Source organism: Oryx dammah, unplaced genomic scaffold (genome assembly GCF_014754425.2).
Source record: "Oryx dammah isolate SB20612 unplaced genomic scaffold, SCBI_Odam_1.1 HiC_scaffold_1, whole genome shotgun sequence".
In the NCBI taxonomy this organism is placed as follows: domain Eukaryota; kingdom Metazoa; phylum Chordata; class Mammalia; order Artiodactyla; family Bovidae; genus Oryx; species Oryx dammah.
In genome coordinates, this window is record NW_024070185.1 from 28,061,074 (window position 1) to 28,083,809 (window position 22,736).

Below are 22,736 nucleotides of genomic sequence, written 5' to 3' on the forward strand. Positions count from 1 at the left end.
TAGATAAATACAACTTAACATTATTAAAACTTTAAGGACCTCTAAGAGAGACATGTTTATATTAGCATAAACAATTCTCATATATAAATACTATTCTATTGTGGGTGAAAAGCAGGAATCAACAAGTTTTTCATAAAAATTAGAATAGAATATTTATTAGATCATTAGTTTTGAATGCCTCCTGCAAAATCAGAAACATGTTTCCTAAAGCAAACCTAACAGATCATTTGATGCAAAAACATTATCAAGAAACACTAACTTTACCTCAAAGCATAGCAATCAAAGCACTTTCCAAAATCCTATCTAAAGCCAGCAATCATTATTATTATATAATCAGTCAAGCCCCCAAAGTATAGGGAAAAAATATATACTTGACCATTTTCAATCACAAGTTCTTTAGAGAATAAAATATTCTTTGAGCAAAACCTCATGAGAACCAGAATTCCCTTTTCAATATATGGTCTTCTCCTAGAGCTGTAACTAAATATTACTGAGTGGCAGAAAAACAAATCTCAAGAAATGACGGACTCAAAAATATTTCATTGTAGAAAGCACAAAGCAAATCCTAATAATGCCAATTTGGAAATGATAGCTCCCCTGCTCAAGAGAAGCAGATATAAAAACTCACAGTAATGACTAAAAGACCCAACTGGATCTACTGAGCCTCTGGTGGGCTTTAATAAGCATCAGCACTAAGCAGCTTAAACTAGAAATTCAGTTTTATTTAGTAGATGATTAAATCATTATTAAATTCAAAGAATTTAAAATTAATAGTTCAATTTTAATCAAAACTTTTTAAAGTCAAATTCAATAGTGTACAACATATAACATCTAGGGATTTTGCTAAATCCCTAGATGTCCTATGTTGAAATTCTATTAATGCTATGACATTAAAAACAATAATAATATACTACTCATTTGTTAATCATATCTTCTAAATCCATAAATTGAACAGGAGAAATTTCACAAACATAAAAGCACAATTAATGTTGGCTGTATTTCTTAAATACCAAGAGAAGACTCAACAAACCCAGTTTGAACTTTTCCAAAATTACATTCTATATTTAATTTTTATCTTTTGTAACAGGGGAGCTATCACTTTGCAACCAGTTTATTGACTCTGTGTGAATCCTGACCTAGATGATCTCGATGGCTTCATTCAGTTCTGAAAGGCTAAGCAACCTTCGGTTATGCAATTGTTATTTTTAAGTCTCAAAACTTCCTAAAGTCTTTGCATATTATAATAACACCTTGGTCTTACTAGTAAACCTATAGAAGAAAATGGCTTTAATTTTCTCTTACAATGCAACAGAGAAAATAAAGACCAAGACTTGAATAATGGCCATGAATGTGACCTAAACTAGAAAACAAGATGTTAGCTCAAAGGGAGAGAAAAATTACCTGTAGCTAATTTATACTTCCCATCTATATTCTATAAAAGCTGAAACTATTATGTTTGAAAAAAATGTAACTGTGGGAAAGACACACTAGGGTACGCAGGATTATAGGATGTCATTAAAACAAAATTTTATTCCCAAAGGCAAAAAGGAAAAGCCTCCTCTTATGTCATTCTCTCTTCAACAAAAACAATTATGAACTCAAAACAAAAATAACAGACTTTGAGGACGCAGAACCAAAAAACTCCATTTTTATGGTTTAAAATTTTTAATTTGATAGATATCTCTTTAGAGAGAAATTTGTAAGATTACTCTCCCAACTCAAAGGCTACTAACCTACTAAAAAATTAAGGAAATAAAGATATATGTACCCAAAAATATATTTATGAAAAGCAATAGATGAATATTATATTAAAAAGAAAATACTGTACTTACTATTGAAAGCAACAGCATTTTCATTAAGAAGCTTCACTGGTGGCTCAGACGGTAAAGAATCTGCCTGCAATGCAGGAGACCCAGGTTCGATCCCTGGGTTAGGAAGACCCCGTTGGAAAGGGAATGGCTACCCACTCCAGTATTCTTGCCTGGAGAATTCCATGGACAGACTTCTTTATTAAAAAGAAAACACTGTACTTACTATTCAAAGTAATAGCATTTTCAGTAAATAAATTTTAATTAAATATTTTTTAAATTTCATATTATAGTCAAGTAGAGAGACAGAAAGCAACTGTTCTAATAAGAATAAATCAGAACAAGCTAAAAGATAAAGCTAACAATGCATGCTAAGTCACTTCAGTCGTGTCTGAGTCTTTGTGACCCCATGGACCATAGCCTACCAGGCACCTCTGTCCATGCGATTCACTAGGCAAGAATACTGGAGTGGACTGCCATTCCCTCTTCCAGGCCATCTTCCCTACCCAGGGACTGAACCCACGTCTCTTATGTCTCCTGCACTGGCAGGTTGGTTCTTTACCACTAGCGCCACCTGGAAGACCAAAAAAAAAGCAATGGAAGAAAATAAGACAAAGCTAAGGCTTTAAGAGAGATGAAGAAACAGAGAGGAACATATGAATAGTTAGGCTGAACCATATGAACTGTCAATCGCTTAAGCTGCACTTGAATTTGTTTCTGAACATCCCATTGGCTCTTCTACTAGTCAGAACAACAGTGTTTTACAGGTTGAGTGTCAAGGGTTAAAATGGGCAAATGGAGGTTGTGAATGAGCTGCAACTCAGCTTTTTTTCAGACCATCCACCAAACTGCGAAAGTTAAAAAGTAAATACCTGTTGGCACCAAGTAAATTATTTGTAATCACAAAGCATGCTGAGCTCAGTGGTGAATTCAGCCAGTCTTCTTTTATTTTCTACCTTGTCACTGGAGTGCTAGAAGACCAGAGTCAGGAGGATGCACACCAGCTTATATTGGTGACTAGGTCTTCACCACTGTATTCTCAGTTACTACTCTCTTTCCAAACTATTTGATTACAGTATCTGGTAAGGAAGCACAGCAAGACTAAGACTCAGCTCAATGACTCTAACAAGTTTTTCTCCACCATGATTCACCTTCCAGAACCAGGAGTGAAGAGATGGGTTGCCCATGGAATATAGGGTAACACATCGCAGTGAATAGGCGCTATAGTATGCTACACAGTGAACAACAACAACAATCCTTCAGAAGCAAACCAAACTGGGTTCTCCTATACATATGATTCTGCAACATTTCTCTTTCTACTCAATGGAGATGGTAAGTGACAGGGAGACTGATGTGCTACGGTCCATGGGGTCACAAGGAGTTGGACACAACTTGGCAAATGAACAACAACAACTGCTACACAGAGAACTCTAAACTTCCTAAAACCCCACATCCAAAGTACTCAGACTACGAATTCAACCAGAGTAAAAGCAATGATATCAATCCTTTAATCAGAACAAATTGGATATCCTGAGTTAAATGGAAACAGAGTTCAACATTAGAAGGTATACAGACATTTGTTAAGGAAAAAGAAGTGTTTCAGTCAATGTGGGTCAAAAATATGAACAACCAGAATGGAAGCAAGGAGATATGAAAACAAACAGCAAGAAGATATGAGAAATAAGAAGCCAAGAGTCTTCTAATATGACTGAAGCAAGACAGATGGAGGATCACCTGCCTGTATATAATATTGGATCATTTGAAAATTATAAAGAGTTTAAATGTTATCCCATCATTACTTTTCTATCTCATCATTCATCATTACCTTTCCAACTAGGCAGCACTGATTTGGCCACCACTTCTTAGTATAACCCTGAGTTTCTATCTTGTTGGACAAGGAAAAAAAAATTCATTTTCCTCAGAAACTAACATCTGTGGAATATAATTGAAAGGGAAGTAACCAAGTCTCTGGGAAAGGTATATATGTGGGGAACAAGACAAAGAGGCAACAGGGAACTACTATAAACGTTATGGGTGTTATGATAGAGATACTAAACTGAGAATTAAAGAAATATAAACTTGGGAGGGGCAGAACTCTGACTTTAGGTGGATGAAAAAAAGAAGAGATGGAAGCACAGAAAGCTTCACAGACTGCAAGACATCAGAGGTGTCTTGCATCACCATCACAGGACATTTATGAATATTAAAAGAAAAGAGAATGAGCATTTCAGACCTGTGGGTCAAAAAATGTGAACAGTTTGAACGAAAGTAAAACGACATGAAGATACATCACATGTTTAGGAAGCCAAGAGTACTTTAATGTGGCTGAAGCAAGATAAAGAGAGGACAACAGCAATAGAAGAAGCTGGAAAAGTTAACAGAGAGCCACAAAGAAAAGTGCCTTAGATTATACAGCAAGAAGCTGGGGCTTCTCTGAAAGCAGCAGGGAGATATTGATGGCTTTTTAATAAATGGAAGGTGACAAGAACAGATCAATACTTGAAAAAGATAAATTTGGTGACGGTGTGAAGGCTCGATTATTGGGGAATGGAGACAGTGATCAGGTTCAAAATGATTACAAAAGGGAGTCTTTGAAATCATTAGATCCACTGATTTTAAACCCTAACCCCACTTTCATGTAGGTAATACTGTTTTACATACTTTAAAAAATAAAGAAAAACTCCTGAATAAATTTTAAAACATTCTATAATTCAGACATTCTATTAATTTATTTCATTTTCCCAATTATTTCAAAGAAGAGAGGTTATATTATGAATAGCTTTGTGGTAAACAGCATCTCTAGTTTAAAATTTTTTTATCAATGTCACTAAAACTACTTTCATACAATTATCTCATGGCATGTAGCAAGAAAAAATCCTATTAAACATCAAATTTGACCCAATAAAGTAATTGCCATAGGGTTTTCCTTTTTATCTTACCATTACAAGCTCTTCCTGTAACTCACTGCAACTTTTCTCATTATACTGGAGTCTCTTCGAAAGGTCTAGAATTACTTTCTTCTGTTCCTCAATTTCTTCATTTAGTTTCTTGTTTTTGGAGAAATACTCTCTTTCTAATCTGAAAGGTTAAAGTGTCAGAGCAGGTATTTCAAATATGCTTTTATCAGGTCTTACTATACAACTTTAACACAAAGGGCAGATGTACTATATATCATGGTTTCATGACCAAAAGTTTTAAAGACCACTTCTCATTTTTGCAAATAAAAAGAATTGTACATTCTTAAATGAAGGACTCTTAACGTAATAATACTCCCATTTTGATAACAGACATTTGTACTATACCCAAGGCTATAAGCAAAATGGATTTGGTTAGTGTTAATTCACCATTATTTATGATTAACAAACCCCACCCACCACAGTTGAATTAGCTCAGAGACTGCCTCAAAACAGAAAGCAGTCCTATCAAACCACTTTCAAATTAAAGTATAACTTGAGAAATGACACAATGTTTTATTTCTGAGTGTCCATGCATGTAGAACTGGTATAGTGACATGAAAAATCCAAAAGCAAGGATAATTTTTAAAAATCATTCATGTTCACTGTGAAAACATAAATTTCTTTTCAAAGGATTTGCCTGCCTATTTACATTTTGCTCAAGCTAGCATTAAATTGCATTTGCATTCTTTTTGGATGTAAAATGACAAGCAGTTTGGAAGTATTTTAGTTCAAAATTTGCTGTGGTTCAAATTAAAGAGTTGCCACTATTTTTAATCTGGCATCTTCCTGATAAATGCAGTAAATCAGTCTCCTATAACTTTTAAGCTGTAATATGGGAGGCAAGGTGACTCAGTATAACCAAATCCACACTGTGCTCAGGCTATAATCAAATGAAGAGCTCATTTTTGAATGGCACATGATCTTGCTCTGATCAGTCAACATTTCTTGCTCTAGGGTGGAACAGAGACAAGTCTAGTGCCAACCCTTTGATATTTTCTTCCTTCCTTGAATCAAGAATATTCCAAGACTGAGGATTCCCTGATGATTCAGAAGTATATAATCCACCTGCCAATGCAGGAGACTCAGGTTCAATCCCTGGTCCAGGGAGATTCCACATGCGGAGGAGCAACAAAGCCCATGTACCACAACTATTGAGCCTGTGCTCTAGAGCCCAGGAACCGCAGCTACTGAAGCCCCCAGGCCCTCGATCCTGTGCCCTGCAGCAAGAGAAGCCACTGTAACGAGAAGCCCATGCACCACAACTAGAGAGATGCCCCCACCCACTGCAACTCGAGAAATAAAGCTTTTTTCTTAAAAAAAAAAAAAAAAAAAGAATATTCCATGGTAAGGAGGGTAGAATTTAAACACTTATAGACGGATTAGGAAAGACTTTTATATCAACTTCTCAGAAAGCAGAACTAAACAACAAAAATGGATCAAAATAGAGAAAAGATAAGAATATTGATCCAGGAATCTCAACATATAAATAAGTTCCAGAAACAAAAGGTAAGGAAAATGGAAAGGGAAAAATCAGCAAAGTAATAATGCAAGAGAATTTCCCCAAAATGAATTATTTAAAACTCTAAAACTGAAAGAGCTCAGTGAGTGCCCAGCACAAATGGAAAATAGTCCATGCCGGGCCCATCATCATTAAATTTCAGAACACCATGAACAAAGAGAAGATTCTACACTGTGTCCATAGAGTACAGAAATACACATTATTAGTATCATTTTATCATGTGTTATAATGTAACATCACTAAACCATTTCAAGACAGGCACCTATGTTTCCAGACTTGGTGGCCACTCTGTGCAAGTTTCCAGAAAAAAGAAAGGGCCACAAACCAAGCATAGGTAATCAAATAACTTCAGACTTCTTGATAGAAGAATTGAATAAACAGCCAACTAAACTATGACAAAGGGTAAAGATCAAATACAGACATTTTCAGAATGCAAGTTTTAAAAGTTTTCCTCTGATGTGCAATTCCTCAAGAAATGACTTTACAAGGGAGTAAATCAGACAAGGAAGATGGGCATGAGATTAGTAAAGAAGAGATCCAATATCAAAGAGAAGTAAAGAGAATGCTACAGATGATGGTAAAGGGGAGTCCTGAGGATGACTGTGACACAGAGCCTGTGAAACAATCTGTCCAGAAAGAAGGGAGTGGAGAGAAGACTCCAACAGTGATACACCTTAGAAACTTACAATGATAGAATTTCTGAGGTGCAGAAAAATAACGAGAGATTTTCAGCTCTGTTAGAGTTTAAGAATAATTTATTGATTGGTGCATACGAACTAATCCAACATAAAATGAGATATTAATTATTCATGCATTTGATCATTCAGCAACTCTTTACTTTGCAGCTCTTGTGTGCCAAGCACTAGTTTGGAGTTCAGGGAAAGAAGTGAGCAAAACAAAGCTCCTCTCTACATAAGAAGACAGACAATAAACAACAAAAAATATAAGAAAACGTTGTATAAAGGAAAAATAAATATGAGGGGTCAGAAAATTGTAAAAAAAAAAATCCCAAAATACAACCCTACTGAAAGGATGGGAGGACAGAAGAAATAAGCATGTGCTAGGTGGTAGAGGTGTACAATAGAGATAAATAAGTAGGGGCCAACAGATAACATCTAGAGATAGAAGTTGAAACAAATGGCACAATATGCATGTTTTTCAGCAATACAAAGTTAAACGCCAGAAACAGCTTGTAAGAACTGAAAGTAGTTGCTTCAAAGGAGAAGAAACCGGTCACAGAGAGCAACGTGGTAACAAGACATGGCTTTTCATGAGCTTAACAGTACTATTGCACTTTTTAGATTATGTACAAGTGTTAATTGGCGGGGGGGGGGGGGTACAATGAAAATTCAAGGAAGCCCCAGTCTCTCTGAATCCAATAGAGAAGAGTCAGGACTTGAGTCAGGACTTGACAGATGGAGGATTTGGGCAAGAAAAGAAAGGGAAAAGGAAATTTGCAGTTAAGATGCCTTCTTTCAAAAAAAAAAAAAAAGCCTTCTTTGCCACTGGATTCTGTTCTTTTCCTTCAGAGCTCAGATAAGAATGTAACAACTGTGCAGCTGCTTTAACAAATAGCCATCTTCAGGCTATTTCTCAGCAAGAATAGGAACAATAATATTAGCACCACAGGTTATAATACTTCTGTTCTTTTTATACTTTTGATTGATATATTTAGAAAAATGAAGTCCCTAAATACTGACTGGAATAAATTAAATAAATAGATTAAGTCTGATCAGTATCTTATCTTTGACTAGTGTTCTTTTAAACTGAATTTAAACTTAAACTAGATTTAAGAATTATGAGGATCTTTTCCCTACCATTGCCCAACAATCAGTTACCACAGTTAATGAAAATCTGATATTTGAAAGAGTTTAAAATAAAAAGATTATTGAAAGATTTTCATTTTACACTGCAAGTTGTCAATGGAAAAAAATTTACAACTAAGAAAATTTATTAGGGAAATACAGAGTATATATACTCTATCTAAAATTATACATTACATGTTTGCTAATATAGCCTGTTATTGTTCAAATTCCTAGCTGAGTTCTTTGAAAGGTATCTTTAATACATAATAATTTTATTTGTTATATTATTACATGTAATATTCAATATACAATAGTATGCTAAAATATATACACATATTCCATCTAATACACATGTATGTGTGTGTGCTTGCTCAGTTACTTCAGTTGTGTCTGACTCTTTGCATTCCCATGGACTGTATAGCCTGCCAGGCTCCTCTGTCCCTGAGATTCTCCGGGCAAGAATACTAGAGTGGGTTGCCATGCCCTCCTCCAGGGATACATTTGTATATTCTACCTATATATATAAAAATATATATTCCATCCAAAATAGTTTCACATAGGAATACTCACTGTTATTAAACTGTTGACCAAAATTAAAACTCTGAATAACACACAGTCTTTTCCTCCTGCCTTTTATTAAGATTGCCACCTAGACCTACCTGGGAGAAAACAGAAGTATAAAAACCGTAGCCACCTGAAAGGGTCAGACAGCATTTCCTCTAAAACCTCTTATCACCAATTGCTAAATCAGTTCTACCCAAAAGGTAAAACAATCTCCTACCCCAGCACTCACTGCTCTCAAAATTGTACATTAAAGGTATTATCTGTAAAGATATTATTGTAAAGGTATTATTTACCCTAAAGACCTAAAATATCAATTCTCACTTTGAAATACATTATCCAAAACTTAGAACTACTTTGGAAAATTAATTCTTAAGAATTCATGACTCTAAAAGATTTCAAAGAAGATTCCTGAAAAAGAATCAAGAATACAATAGTCATGTATGGATGTGAAAGTTGGACCATAAAGCAAGCTGCCAAAGAATTGACGTTTTGAACTGTGGTGTTGGAGAAGACTCTTGACTCTATGCTAGTCCTTCAAGATGCCGAAGGGAAAGAAGGCCAAGGGGAAGAAGGTGGCCCCGGCCCCGGCCGTGGTGAAGAAGCAGGAGGCCAAGAAGGTGGTCAACCCCCCGTTCGAGAAGAGGCTCAAGAATTTTGGCATTGGACAGGACATCCAACCCAACAGGGACCTCACCCGCTTTGTCAAATGGCCCTGCTACATCTGGCTGCAGCGGCAAAGGGCTATTCTCTATAAGCGGCTGAAAGTGCCCCCTGCGATTAACCAGTTCACCCAGGCCCTGGACCGACAGACAGCTACTCAGCTGCTTAAGCTGGCCCACAAGTACAGACCGGAGATGAAGCAGGAGAAGAAGCAGAGGCTGCTGGCCCGAGCTGAGAAGAAGGCTGCCGGCAAAGGCGATGTCCCCACCAAGAGGCCGCCTGTCCTCTGAGCAGGGGTCAACACTGTCACCACCCTGGTGGAGAACAAGAAGGCACAGCTGGTGGTGATCGCTCACGACGTGGATCCCATTGAGCTCGTGGTCTTCCTGCCCGCCCTGTGCCGCAAGATGGGGGTCCCCTACTGCATCATCAAGGGCAAGGCCCAGCTGGGGCGGCTGGTCCACAGGAAGACGTGCACCGCGATGGCCTTCACGCAGGTCAACTCGGAGGAGAAGAGTGCCCTGGCGAAGCTGGTGGAGGCCATCAGGACCAATTACAACGACAGATAGAACGAGATCCGTCGTCACTGGGGAGGCAATGTCCTGGGGCCGAAGTCAGTGGCTCGCATCACCAAGCTGGAAAAGGCGAAGGCCAAAGAGCTGGCCACCAAGCTGGGCTGAGTGTGCACTGTTGAGTTTTCTGTACATAAAAGTAATAAAGATTCTTCTCCAAAAAAAAAAGAGAAGACTCTTGAGAGTCCCTTGCACTGCAAGGACATCCAACCAGTCCATCCTAAAGGAAATCAATCCTGAATATTCGTTGGAAGGACTGATGCTGAAGCTGAAACTCCAATACTCTGGCCACTTGATGCGAAGAACTGATGCATTAGAAAAGACCCTGATGCTGAGAAAAATTGAAGGCAGAAGGAGAAGGAGATGACAGAGAATGAGATAGTTGGCATCACCAACTCAATGGACATGAGTTTGAGTGAACTCCAGGAGCTGGTGATGGACAGGGAAGCCTGCTGTGTTGCAAGCCATGGGGTCGCAAAGAGTCAGACACAACTGAGCGACTGAACTGAATTGAACAAGTAGAAAATCAAATAACTTACCTAATCATCCCTCATGTCATCTTATTCCTTCTCAATGGAAAGGAAGTGGCTGTCATATCATATACAATGAAACAGAAGACAGGATGGAGGAAGAGAAGTCGAAGGAACTACCAATAAGCAGTGGGCTTCAATTACTACTTACTGTTTTCTTTTTATTCATTATTATTAACTTATATTACAGCACAGTTATATAGGGATGAAGAACAGACAAGGGACATTATGTTAAAGCATTGAGGATTGTTAGTTTAGTTATCTTAGTTGGCATACATAACTAGTATTTAGAACTGTTAGTTTCTGCTTATTGGCACACAAAACTAGAGTAAAATATTTCAAGCACCAAAAAACACAAGTAATAGCCAAACAAACTCAAGGAAAAAAATCTGCTCTGGGGTCCAATTTATTTTTTTTGTTGTCTTTTTTTTTTTTTTTTTACTTTACAATTTTGTATTGGTTTTGCCATACATTGACATGAATCCACCACGGGTGTACATGTGTTCCCAAACATGAACCCCCCTCCCACCCCCCTCCCCACAACATCTCTCTGGGTCATCCCTGTGTACCAGCCCCAAGTGTGCCGTATCCTGCATCGGACATAGACTGGCAATTCGATTCTTACATGGTATTACACATGTTTCAATGCCATTCTCCCAAATCATCTCACCCTCTCCCTCTGAGTCCAAAAGTCCGCTATACACATCTGTGTCTTTTTTGCTGTCCTGCATACAGGGTCATCATTGCCATCTTTCTAAATTCCATATATATGTGTTAGTATACTGTATTGGTGTTTTTCTTTCTGGCTTACTTCACTCTGTATAATCGGCTCCAGTTTCATCCATCTCATCAGAACTGATTCAAATGTGTTCTTTTTAACGGCTGAGTAATACTCCATTGTGTATATGTACCACAGCATTCTCATCCATTCATCTGCTGATGGACATCTAGGTTGTTTCCATGTCCTGGCTATTATAAACAGTGCTGCGATGAACATTGGGGTACATGTGTCTCTTTCAATTCTGGTTTCCTCAGTGTGTATGCCCAGCAGTGGGATTGCTGGGTCATAAGGCAGTTCTATTTGCAATTTTATAAGGAATCTCCACACTGTTCTCCATAGTGGTTGTACTAGTTTGCATTCCCACCAACAGAGTAGGAGGGTTCCCTTCTCTCCACACCCTCTCCAGCATTTACTGCTTGCAGATTTTTGGATCGCAGACATTCTGACTGGTGTGAAGTGGTACCTCATTGTGGTTTTGATTTGCATTTCTCTAATAATGAGTGATGTTGAGCATCTTTTCATGTGTTTGTTAGCCATCCATATGTCTTCTTTGGAGAAATGTCTATTTAGTTCTTTGGCCCATTTTTTGATTGGGTCATTTATTTTTCTGGAATTGAGCTGCAGGAGTTGCTTGTATATTTTTGAGATTAGCTGTTTGTCAGTTGCTTCATTTGCTATTATTTTCTCCCATTCGGAAGGCTGTCTTTTCACTTTGCTTATATTCTCCTTTGTTGTGCAGAAGCTTTTAATTTTAATTAGGTCCCATTTGTTTATTTTTGCTTTTATTTCCAGAATTCTGGGAGGTGGATCATAGAGGACCCTGCTGTGGTTTATGTCGGAGAGTGTTTTGCCTATGTTCTCCTCTAGGAGTTTTATAGTTTCTGGTCTTACATTTAGATCTTTAATCCATTTTGAGTTTATCTTTGTGTGCGGTGTTAGAAAGTGATCTAGTTTCATTCCTTTACAAGTGGTTGACTAGTTTTCCCAGCACCACTTGTTAAAGAGATTGTCTTTACTCCATTGTATATTCTTGCCTCCTTTGTCAAAGATAAGGTGTCCATATGTGTGTGGATTTATCTCTGGGCTTTCTGGCCCAGGTCCAGACGGCTTCACAGCTGAATTCTACCAAAAATTTAGAGAAGAGTTAACACCTATCCTACTCAAACTCTTCCAGAAAATTGCAGAGGAAGGGAAACTTCCAAACTCATTCTATGAGGCCACCATCACCCTAATACCAAAACCTGACAAAGATACTACAAAAAAAGAAAACTACAGGCCAATATCACTGATGAACATAGATGCAAAAATCCTCAACAAAATTCTAGCAATCAGAATCCAACAACACATTAAAAAGATCATACACCATGACCAAGTGGGCTTTATCCCAGGGATGCAAGGATTCTTCAATATCCGCAAATCAATCAATGTAATTCACCACATTAACAAATTGAAAAATAAAAGCCATATGATTATCTCAATAGATGCAGAGAAGGCCTTTGACAAAATTCAACATCCATTTATGATAAAAACTCTCCAGAAAGCAGGAATAGAAGGAACATACCTCAACATAATAAAAGCTATCTATGACAAACCCACAGCAAACATCATCCTCAATGGTGAAAAATTGAAAGCATTTCCCCTAAAGTCATGAACAAGACAAGGGTGTCCACTTTCACCACTACTATTCAACATAGTTCTGGAAGTTTTAGCCATAGCAATCAGAGCAGAAAAAGAAATAAAAGGAATCCAAATTGGAAAAGAAGAAGTAAAACTCTCACTGTTTGCAGATGACATGATCCTCTACATAGAAGACCCTAAAGACTCTACCAGAAAATTACTAGAGCTAATTAATGAATATAGTAAAGTTGCAGGATATAAAATCAACACACAGAAATCCCTTGCATTCCTATACACTAATAATGAGAAAGTAGAAAAAGAAATTAAGGAAACAATTCCATTCACCATTGCAACAAAAACAATAAAATACTTAGGAATATATCTACCTAAAGAAACTAAAGACCTATATATAGAAAACTATAAAACACTGATGAAAGAAATCAAAGAGGACACTAATAGATGGAGAAATAGACCATGTTCATGGATTGGAAGAATCAATATAGTGAAAATGAGTATACTACCCAAAGCAATTTACAAATTCAATGCAATCCCTATCAAGCTACCAGTGATATTTTTCACAGAACTAGAACAAATAATTTCAAGATTTGTATGGAAATACAAAAAACCTCGAATAGCCAAAGCAATCTTGAGAAAGAAGAATGGAACTGGAGGAATCAACTTGCCTGACTTCAGACTCTACTACAAAGCCAAAGTCATCAAGACAGTATGGTATTGGCACAAAGACAGAAATATAGATCAATGAGGTCCAATTTTAAAAGTACACAGATTAAAATCTTAGAGCTTAAAAGTAAATGGGTATCAGGTGGGAGGGGGCTTCACGTTTGGGAACTCATGTACACCCGTGGTGAATTCGTGTCGATGTATGGCAAAACCAATACAGTATTGTAAAGTAAAATAAAGCAAAAAAATAAAAAATAATAAAAAAAATTTAAAAAAGTAAGTGGGTATCTTAAAATTCTTCTCATCTAATTTGCAGGACGCAAATCTTCAGTATACGTGATAAAGAATCATCTACCCACTGTTTCAAACTTTCCAAGGCAGAGAGCTTACTAGTTCCCCCAAAGAAGCCCATTATTTTATTGTTGGAAAGCTTTGATTGTTGGGAGTACAGTCTAACTTCTTACAGTTACACTAGTAGGTCATAATCATTACCTCAAAGGAACAGTAAAGAAGCCTGTGCTATATACTACATAAAGGCCCTTCAAACATATTTAAATGTGCAGATTATATGGTTCAAAGGAAATAAAAGGGTACAAGTCCTTAGAATAACATTCACAGAATATCATTTAAATCATTCTAGAGGAAGCAATAAAACTCAGTAAAGAATTACTCATTCAATGTGTTATAAGCATTACTAATAAATGTAATTACACAGTTTTAAATTTTTCAAACTTCAGCCTTTCAAGTGCCATCTTTATCATTTCTGCCATACAACTCTAAACAACACTTTTTTAAAAGTTAACTCACATTATAAGTTAAATGAAGTATTTTAAAAGGAAACTTTATATTACCTCTGTAAATGGAAAACCATTATCTGCCATAAGTAGAAATGAACATTAAAATAAATATATAACTAATGTATTGACCTATTATCATGTTATATACCAAATGGTGGTACACATTTCTCTCTCTGAGAGGAAATGGCTTAAAACATGTACTATTATTTTTGGAAACATGTTGAGCCACTATAAACTTCTTAAAGCATTTCACAGGACTTTTCAGATGAAAGAGTTCTGAACTGAAAAAGATTAAAATCAATAGGAGTCTGAAAGATCCTGACCCTCCCACTAATAGCTGTGTGTCCTTACCCTCTTTAGGCTCAATTTTCACATCTGTAAAACAGGGATAAAAAACTGTAGCTACCTCATAGGACACTAAATAAATTAGACAAAGCCATGCAATGCTAGGTATGAAGTGAGCCACATACACGCTAGCCCCAGTAGCAGTATTACTCCTACTATTATTTTTACAGCTTGAGAAAATCTCAAACATTACCCATTTACCACATAGCTCACTTAGAAGACCTAGAAGTCAAGGCCTTGAAGATACTGTATTACATGAGCAAACACAATATAAAAATACATTAACATATTTACTTTTAGTATAAGAAAGTATTTCTGCATTTCTGAGACTACTTGGAATTGCCATAATGCTTCAAAACCCAACAGAGCACTTCTATATTTACCCACTACTATGCATTCATACTCATGTAGATTTCATAAACTCTTAATATTAATTTAGAGAGTTTTCCAGTATAACACTTACACGTTTAGTTTTGCAAAGCTCTCCTGTGCATTATGCTTTTCTCGCTCATATGCACTTTCAACTTCTTTGAATTCATTCTTGATCATTTCCAAATCGGCAACAGCTTCTGCTTGGCTGGCCTTCTCTACCTGCAAAGCTCCTTCAAGGTCTCGAATCCGTAACTATCAGATGACAGAAAAGTAATTGAAGCAAGCAAAGAAACACTTGTACCAATCTCAAATTGAATAGAATACTTTATCAAACAGCTGATTATCATTCATCCAAACAAGTCTTTCTTTCTGGTTTTCGTTTAAAACAAGGAAAGTAAACAAGAGGCAGTTTACTCCCTTTCTCAACATGTGTAGTAGAAAAGAAGAAGGGTGGAAGAATATAGACTTAACTGTGCTATGAAAAAGGACAGGCAGATACAGTATAACCCATCCCATCAAAGCGCCTAATTTTGTTCTAGTAGCTCATTTGGACATTCATTTATAAACATAATAAATTAGAGAAAACTGGAGTGAAGTATCCTTCCCCTCTTTTGAGAAATATTATTATATGGACATCTTTATAAGCCTAACAAAGCTAATAGATCTTTTTACTCTTGGGGATTTCTTACTGTAGAAAAGTAAAATTTTATTATCAGACAACACTATTTGACTAAAATATTTATACATGTAATAATATGATATCTGGGATTTTCTTCAAAATAATCTTGGAGTGGAAGAGTAGAAGAGGGTTAATAGCCAAAACACAATTGGCCTGTGAGGCAAGTCCTGAAGCTGAGTGATCAGTACACAGGGAGTTCATTTTACTCTTCTCTCTACTTTTGCATGTACTTGAAATTTTACACAATAATCTAGATTTCCTGCCAACAGTAGAATAGATAAAGTGCACACCCACAGAGGAATAATTTATAGCTGTAAAAAGGCAACAAAACAACTTCTGAAAAGTTCTCCAGGTGGTTCTCTATGTAGTGTTAACATACACTGGGAAGAGCAAAGTCCAGATCATTATACATAGTATGCTGTATTTTGGAGGGAAAAAAAAAAACAAGGAAAGATAGCAGGCAAGCGAGGTAAACAACAGGAGGGACAAGAATTAAATAAATTTTTGATCACTTAATTTTGTTTTGACTTTTGAACTACATGGATATTTTATCTTTTCAGAAAATTAAGTTCAGAATAAAAAATATAGTTTACTAAAGCTCAAAACAGGAGAGAGGTAGGGAAAAAGTGCTTTAACTAGACAGAAAATGTGCTTTAGAACCATAAGACTCAGGTTTGAGTCACAGCTCTACATAAACTTAAGTGCCCTTTGGCGTGTTAAACTCAAAACGCCTGAGGATCCTCATCTGTAAACAGTAAATAATAACAAAAAGAATATACAGACTCTACAGGGTGGCTACAAAGATCTAATGGGACAATGTATTTAACATTAAATATAAATATATAATAATTATTTACTAAGTTTTAAGATAAATATTTATTAGGTACTTAATATGTGCCAGGCAATGAACCAATGCTCATGATATATGATACAATTATCATGTGTACAATTATACATGATACAATTATCATGAAAGTACACAGTCTTAGCTCTTGTTGGGAGAGGACAGAGTAGCACAATGTGGCAAGTGCTTCCTGTCACAACAACAGGTCCAAAGGGAACTCTGCAGGACACAAGCCTCCCACTGATGGCAAAAGACAACCTGAGTTAGGAAAAATGAACTCACCAAGAAAGGAAGCCTGGGAAACGCTGCATAAATAAAGCCACACAAATAAGAATCACCAGAATTACTATTTCTAACTATCCAAAAATACTTTAATTGAAATATTTGTTCTCTTACATTAAACTAAGGTAGTAGACTAGATATGGCTTTGTATATTTTAAAATTTGTTCTTTCAAATTTTATTTTTCTTTGTTGTTATGTCTAAGTCTACAGAAGAATATACACAGAAAGATCTTAATGACACAGATAACCACGATGATGAGATCACTCACCTAGAATCAGATATGCTGGAGTGCTAAGTGGGCCTTAATTAAGAAGCATCACTATGAACAAAACTAGTGGAGGTGATAAAATTCTAGCTGAGCTGTTTCAAATCCTGAAAGATGATGCTGTGAAAGTGCTGCGCTCCATATGCCAGCAAATTTGGAAAACTCAGCAGTGGCCACAGGACTGGAAACGGTCAGTTTTCATTCCAATCCCAAAGAAAGGCAATGCCAAAGAATGCGCAAACTACCTCACAATTGCACTCATCTCACACAGTAGCAAAGAATTGCTCAAAATTCTCCAAGCTAGGCTTCAAAAGTACATGAACCAAGAACTTTCAGATGTTCAAGCTGGATTTAGAAAAGGCAGAGGAACCAGAGTTCAAAAAACCAACATCCTTTGGATCACAGAAAAGGAAAAAGAATTCCAGAAAAACATCTACTTCTGCTTCATTATACACTAAAGCCTTTGACTGTGTGGATCACAACAAACTGTGGAAAATTCTTAAAGAGATGGGAATACCAGACCACCTGACCTGTCTCCTGAGAAATCTGTATGCAGGTCAAGAAGCAATAGTTAGAACTAGACATGAAACAACAGACTGGTTCAAAATTGGGAAAGGGGTACATCAAAGCTGTATATTGTTACCCTACTTATTTAACTTCTTTGCAGAGTACATCATGTGAAATGCATGGCTGGATGAAGCACAAGCTGCAAACAAGATTGCTGGGAGAGGGGATTTCCCTGGTGGTCCAGTGGCTAAGGCTCCATGCTCCCAATGCAGGGGGGCAGGGGTTCAATTCCTGGTCAGGGAAGTAGATCCCACATGCTGCAACTAAGACCCAACACAGTCAAAGAAATAAATAAAAACAAATGTTATTTAAAAAAAAAAGATTGCTGGGAGAAACATTAATAACCTAAGATATGCAGAGGATACCACCCTTATGGCAGAAAGCAAAGAACTAAAGAGCCTCTTGACGAAAGTGAAAGAGGAGAGTGAAAAAGTTGGCTTAAAACTCAACATTCAGAAAACTAAGATCATGGCATCCAGTCCCATCACTTCATGGCAAACAGATGGGAAAACAATGCAAACAGTGACAGATTTTATTTTCTTGGGCTCCAAAAATCACTGCAGATGGTGACTGCAGCCATGAAATTAAAAGATGCTTGCTCCTTGAAACAAAAGCTCTGGCCAACCCAGACAACACATTAAAAAGCAGAGACATTACTTTGCCAACAAAGGTCTGTCTAGTCAAAGCTATGGTTTTTCCAGTAGTCATGTATGGATGTGAGAGTTGGACCATAAAGAAATCTGAGCGCCGAAGAATTGACGTTTTGAACTGTGGTGTTGGAGAAGAATCTTGAGAGTCCCTTGCATTGCAAGGACATCCAACCACTCAATTCTAAAGGAAATCAATCCTGAATATTCATTGGAAGGACTGATGCTGAAACTGAAACTCCAATACTTTGGCCACCTGATGTGAAGAAACTTACTCATTGGAAAAGACCTGATGCTGAGAAAGATTGAAAGCAGAAAGAAAAGGGGAAGACAGAAGATGAGATGGTTGGATGGCATCACCAACTCAATGGAGATGAGTTTGAGCAAGCTCCAGGAGTTGGTGATAGACAGAGAAGCCTGGTGTGCTGCAGTCCATAGGGTCACAAAGAGTTGGACACTACTAAGCGACTGAACTGACTGATGTCTAAATCCAGTGTTTATAAGTAAAATGACATGTCTAGAATCACAAATGATAAACCAATCGAACTGAAAGAAAAGCAGACAGACAATTCTGAGTCAGCTCTTTCAAATCTGCTTTCTCATTTTTATCATATAATATCTAAACAAATTTAATAACAGAATACTTCAAGCATATTTTTAACTACAGTTTATGATAAGATGGTGATTAATTACAACAACTTAGTTGTCTCATCTGCTTTTAAACTAGTCTGAAATTGAATTTTACCGGATGTACCTCAGAAAGCACTTGTGAATATTTCAGTTCAGTTCAGTTCAGTCGCTCAGTTGTGTCCGACTCTTTGCGACCCCATGAACTACAGCACACCAGGCCTCCCTGTCCATCACCAACTCCTGGAGTTTACCCAAACCCATGTCCACTGTGTCAGTGATGCCATCCAATCATCTCATCCTCTGTTGTCCCCTTCTCCTCCTGCCCTCAATCTTTCCCAGAATCAGGGTCTTTTCAAATAAGTCAGCTCTTCGCATCAGGTGTCCAAAGGACTGGAGTTTCACCTTCAACATCAGACCCTCCAATGAACACCCAGGACTGATCTCCTTTAGAAAGGACTGGTTGGATCACCTTGCAGTCCAAAGGACTCTCAAGAGTTTTCGCCAACACCACATTCAAAAGAATCAATTCTTCGGCACTCAGTTTTCTTCATAGTCCAACTCTCACATCCATACATGACCACAGGAAAAACCATAGCCTTGACTAGACGGACCTTTGTTGGCAAAGTAATGTCTCTGCTTTTGAATATGCTGTCTAGGTTGGTCATAACTTTTCTTCCAAGGAGTAAGCGTCTTTTAATTTCATGGTTGCAGTCACCATCCGCAGTGATTTTGGAGCCCAGAAAAATAAAGTCAGCCACTGCTTCCCCATCTATTTGCTATCAAGTGATGGGACCGGATGCCTTGATCTTAGTTTTCTGAATGAATTTAACTCAGATGACCATTATATCTACCACTGTGGACAGGAATCCCTTAGAAGAAATGGAATAGCCATAACAGTAAGCAAAAGAGTCTGAAATGCAGTACTTGGATGCAATCTCAATAATGACAATATGATCTCTGTTTGTTTCCAAGGCAAACAGTAATCCAAGTGTATGCCCAAACCAGTAACGCTGAAGAAGCTGAAGTTGAATGGTTCTATGAAGACTTACAAGACCTTCTACAATTAACACCCAAAAAAGATGTCCTTTTCATTATAGGGGACTGGAATGCAAAAGTAGGAAATATAAAAACACCTGGAGTAACAGGCAAATTTGGCCTTGGAGTACAGAATTAAGCACGGCAAAGTATAACAGAGTTTTGCCAAGAGAATGCACTGGTCATAGGAAACACCCTCTTCCAACAACACAAGAGAAGACTCTACACATGGACGTCACCAAATGGTCAATACCGAAATCAGATTAATTATATCCTTTGCAGCCAAAGATGGAGAAGCTCTACACAGTCAGCAAAAACAAGACCAGGAGCAGACTGTGGTTCAGATCATGAACTCCTTATTGTCAAATTTAGACTAAAAAAAAAAAAATTCAGACTTAAATTGAAGAAAGTGGGGAATACCACTTAGACCATTCAGGTATGACCTAAATTAAATCCCTTATGACTATACGGTGGAAGTGAGAAATAGATTTAAGGGAATAGATATGATAGACAGAGTGCCTGATGAACTATGGACAGAGGTTCGTGACACTGTACAGGAAACAGGGAGCAAGACCATCTCCAAGAAAAAGAAATGCAAAAAAGAAAAATGGCTGTCTGAGGAGGCCTTACAAATAGCTGTAAAAATAACAGAAGCAAAAAGAAAAGGAGAAAAGGAAAGATATACCCATTTGAATGCAGAGTTCCAAAGAATAGCAAGGAGAGATAAGAAAGTCTTCCTCAGCGATCAATGCAAAGAAATAGAGGAAAACAATAGAATGTGAATATTTATAGATATATGATTCAAATATTCATTTTTGGTTTTTTCTAAGCTATACTAAGCTGAGTATCAAATACTAGTTTTTAACTATATGAATGAAAATATACATGTAACAATTTTCATTATAGCTAATAACGATATATAACTGGTTATACAACTATTGAGTCTGAGTGATGGACCGGGAGGCCTGGAGTGCTGCGATTCATGGGGTCACAAAGAGTTGGACGCAACTGAGCGACTGAACTGAACTGATACAACTATTATGAAAAACTTAAATTTGAATTCAATTTCTTACATGAATTAACTTCAGCCTTATTGCTTATTAATACTATTTTGAGGAATTCAATCATTTTTTCTAAAAAAAAAAGCTTAACGTACATAAATTTGCTTTACATACAGGTGCACTCAAATATATGGGCCTGAGAATTTTGCGAGTAAAAGGCATTTCATTAAAGATAAAAGTAAAAAAAAAATTATAAAATTCTTATGAAATTAGTTGCATCTCACATTAAGACCTGTTTAAATACTAAGATAAAACTGTGCAAATCCTAGTAATTAAATTTTAATACAGGAGAAGAGTCCAAGTCTTTTTTTAAAATCCAAATTAAATGATGGAACTTGGGACTTTTTTAAGATTTATTTTTCTGTGGAACTAATTTTAAAGTCTTTATTGAATTTGTTACAATATTGCTTCTACTTTATGTTTTAGTTTTTTGGCCATGAGGCATGTGGGATCTTAGGTCCCCTACCAAGGATTGAACCTGCACACCCTGCACTGAAAAGGAAAGAAACATCCAGGAAAGTCCCCAGAACTTCGACTTAATGCAACTTTACATAAAACTATTTACAACAAAGTGCAGGTAAGACGTGGTCCATGGCAGTGGTTGACAACCTGCAACTAAAATGCCTTTACTAATCTTCCAAGTTCCTTCTCGTTTTTATAAGCCCTAGGGAAAAGGACACTTTCCTTAAGATGCCTTCATTCAATTCTCCTCTCAGATTTACTCCTTCTCTTTATTATGCTCCCATAGCACTTCAGGATTTCATATTTCTACCTTTATATCAGCATAGAGGTACATAGGATCTCTGGTAATGGAATGTTGAAGTCCCAAAAGGAGCCCATTCACCTTTTATACCTTCAGCTCTCAATATAAAAGTGCATATTTTTAAATGGTTTCAAAAAGAAATCATGCCATGACTGTTGATAAAAAGAACATTCTTATGAGCAAATCTTCCTGTAACAGGCCAGATGGCAAACATATTAGACTTTGCAGACTGTGAGTCTCTGTTGCAACTACTCCACTGTGCCAATGCAGCACGAAAGCCACCCTACACAAGATAAAACTTCACAAGCACACATCATGGGTGAGATTCGGTCTGTGGGGTGTAGAGTGCCAGCTCCTCTCTAATAAAGACTATCATCAACTATAGCTTTATAGTAAATAGAAAAACATGGGTCTCATCAATATGTTACCTGTTCAAAATGCACACCTTAGCTCTCTGAACATAACGTTGTTTTTCCTAGCTTACTAAGATCCACACAAAAATGTTGTTTACACTGTACCTGAATAATTTCAGAATTAAATTTCGATTCCAAATGTGCTGCTCTTTCTGCTTCAATATTTTCTTCTAATTTCCTCACTCTCAGAGTAGTTGCCTGAAAACATTAAAAGTTTAAACTCATAAACATTGGTATTTAAATTGAATAGAGGCCACTACATTGTAATTAACACTTTAGATTACTATGGCCTCATTTTTTTATTTGCAAGAGTGTAAAAGTCATACTGTAAAAATCATGCTCAGGAAAAATGCTCCAGAGCTTGCCTTCTTTTTCTTCACTAAGTAATACTTTACATATAATACATTGGACATAATGAAAGTGTAGAACTTGGTAAGTTTTGTGTGTGTATATATACTTATTTATTTATTTATTTGTATACCCACAAAATCATTGTCATAATCAAGACAGGAAAATACTTCCATCGCCCCTAAAAGACTCC

The 22,736-nt window shown here is 36.8% G+C and overlaps 2 protein-coding genes across 5 annotated transcripts in view; one reads left to right on the forward strand and one right to left on the reverse strand.

Annotated features, from left to right (window-relative positions):
* Positions 1–22,736, reverse strand: part of CCDC171 (coiled-coil domain containing 171) — a 333,839-nt gene that overhangs the window by 244,875 nt on the left and 66,228 nt on the right. For all 4 annotated transcript variants that reach the window (XM_040240019.1, XM_040240011.1, XM_040239996.1 and 1 more), the window contains 3 exons: positions 22,301–22,393; positions 15,100–15,260; positions 4,748–4,886 (listed from right to left, as the gene is read on the reverse strand). In XM_040240019.1, coding sequence (XP_040095953.1) covers positions 4,748–4,886; positions 15,100–15,260; positions 22,301–22,393 — 393 coding nt within the window. The remainder of the gene's footprint in view (positions 1–4,747; positions 4,887–15,099; positions 15,261–22,300; positions 22,394–22,736) is intronic.
* LOC120863621 (60S ribosomal protein L7a-like) lies at positions 9,162–10,053 on the forward strand. The gene has a single exon (XM_040240032.1). The coding sequence runs from the start codon at positions 9,193–9,195 to the stop codon at positions 9,601–9,603; it is 411 nt and encodes a 136-aa protein (XP_040095966.1). The 5' UTR covers positions 9,162–9,192; the 3' UTR covers positions 9,604–10,053.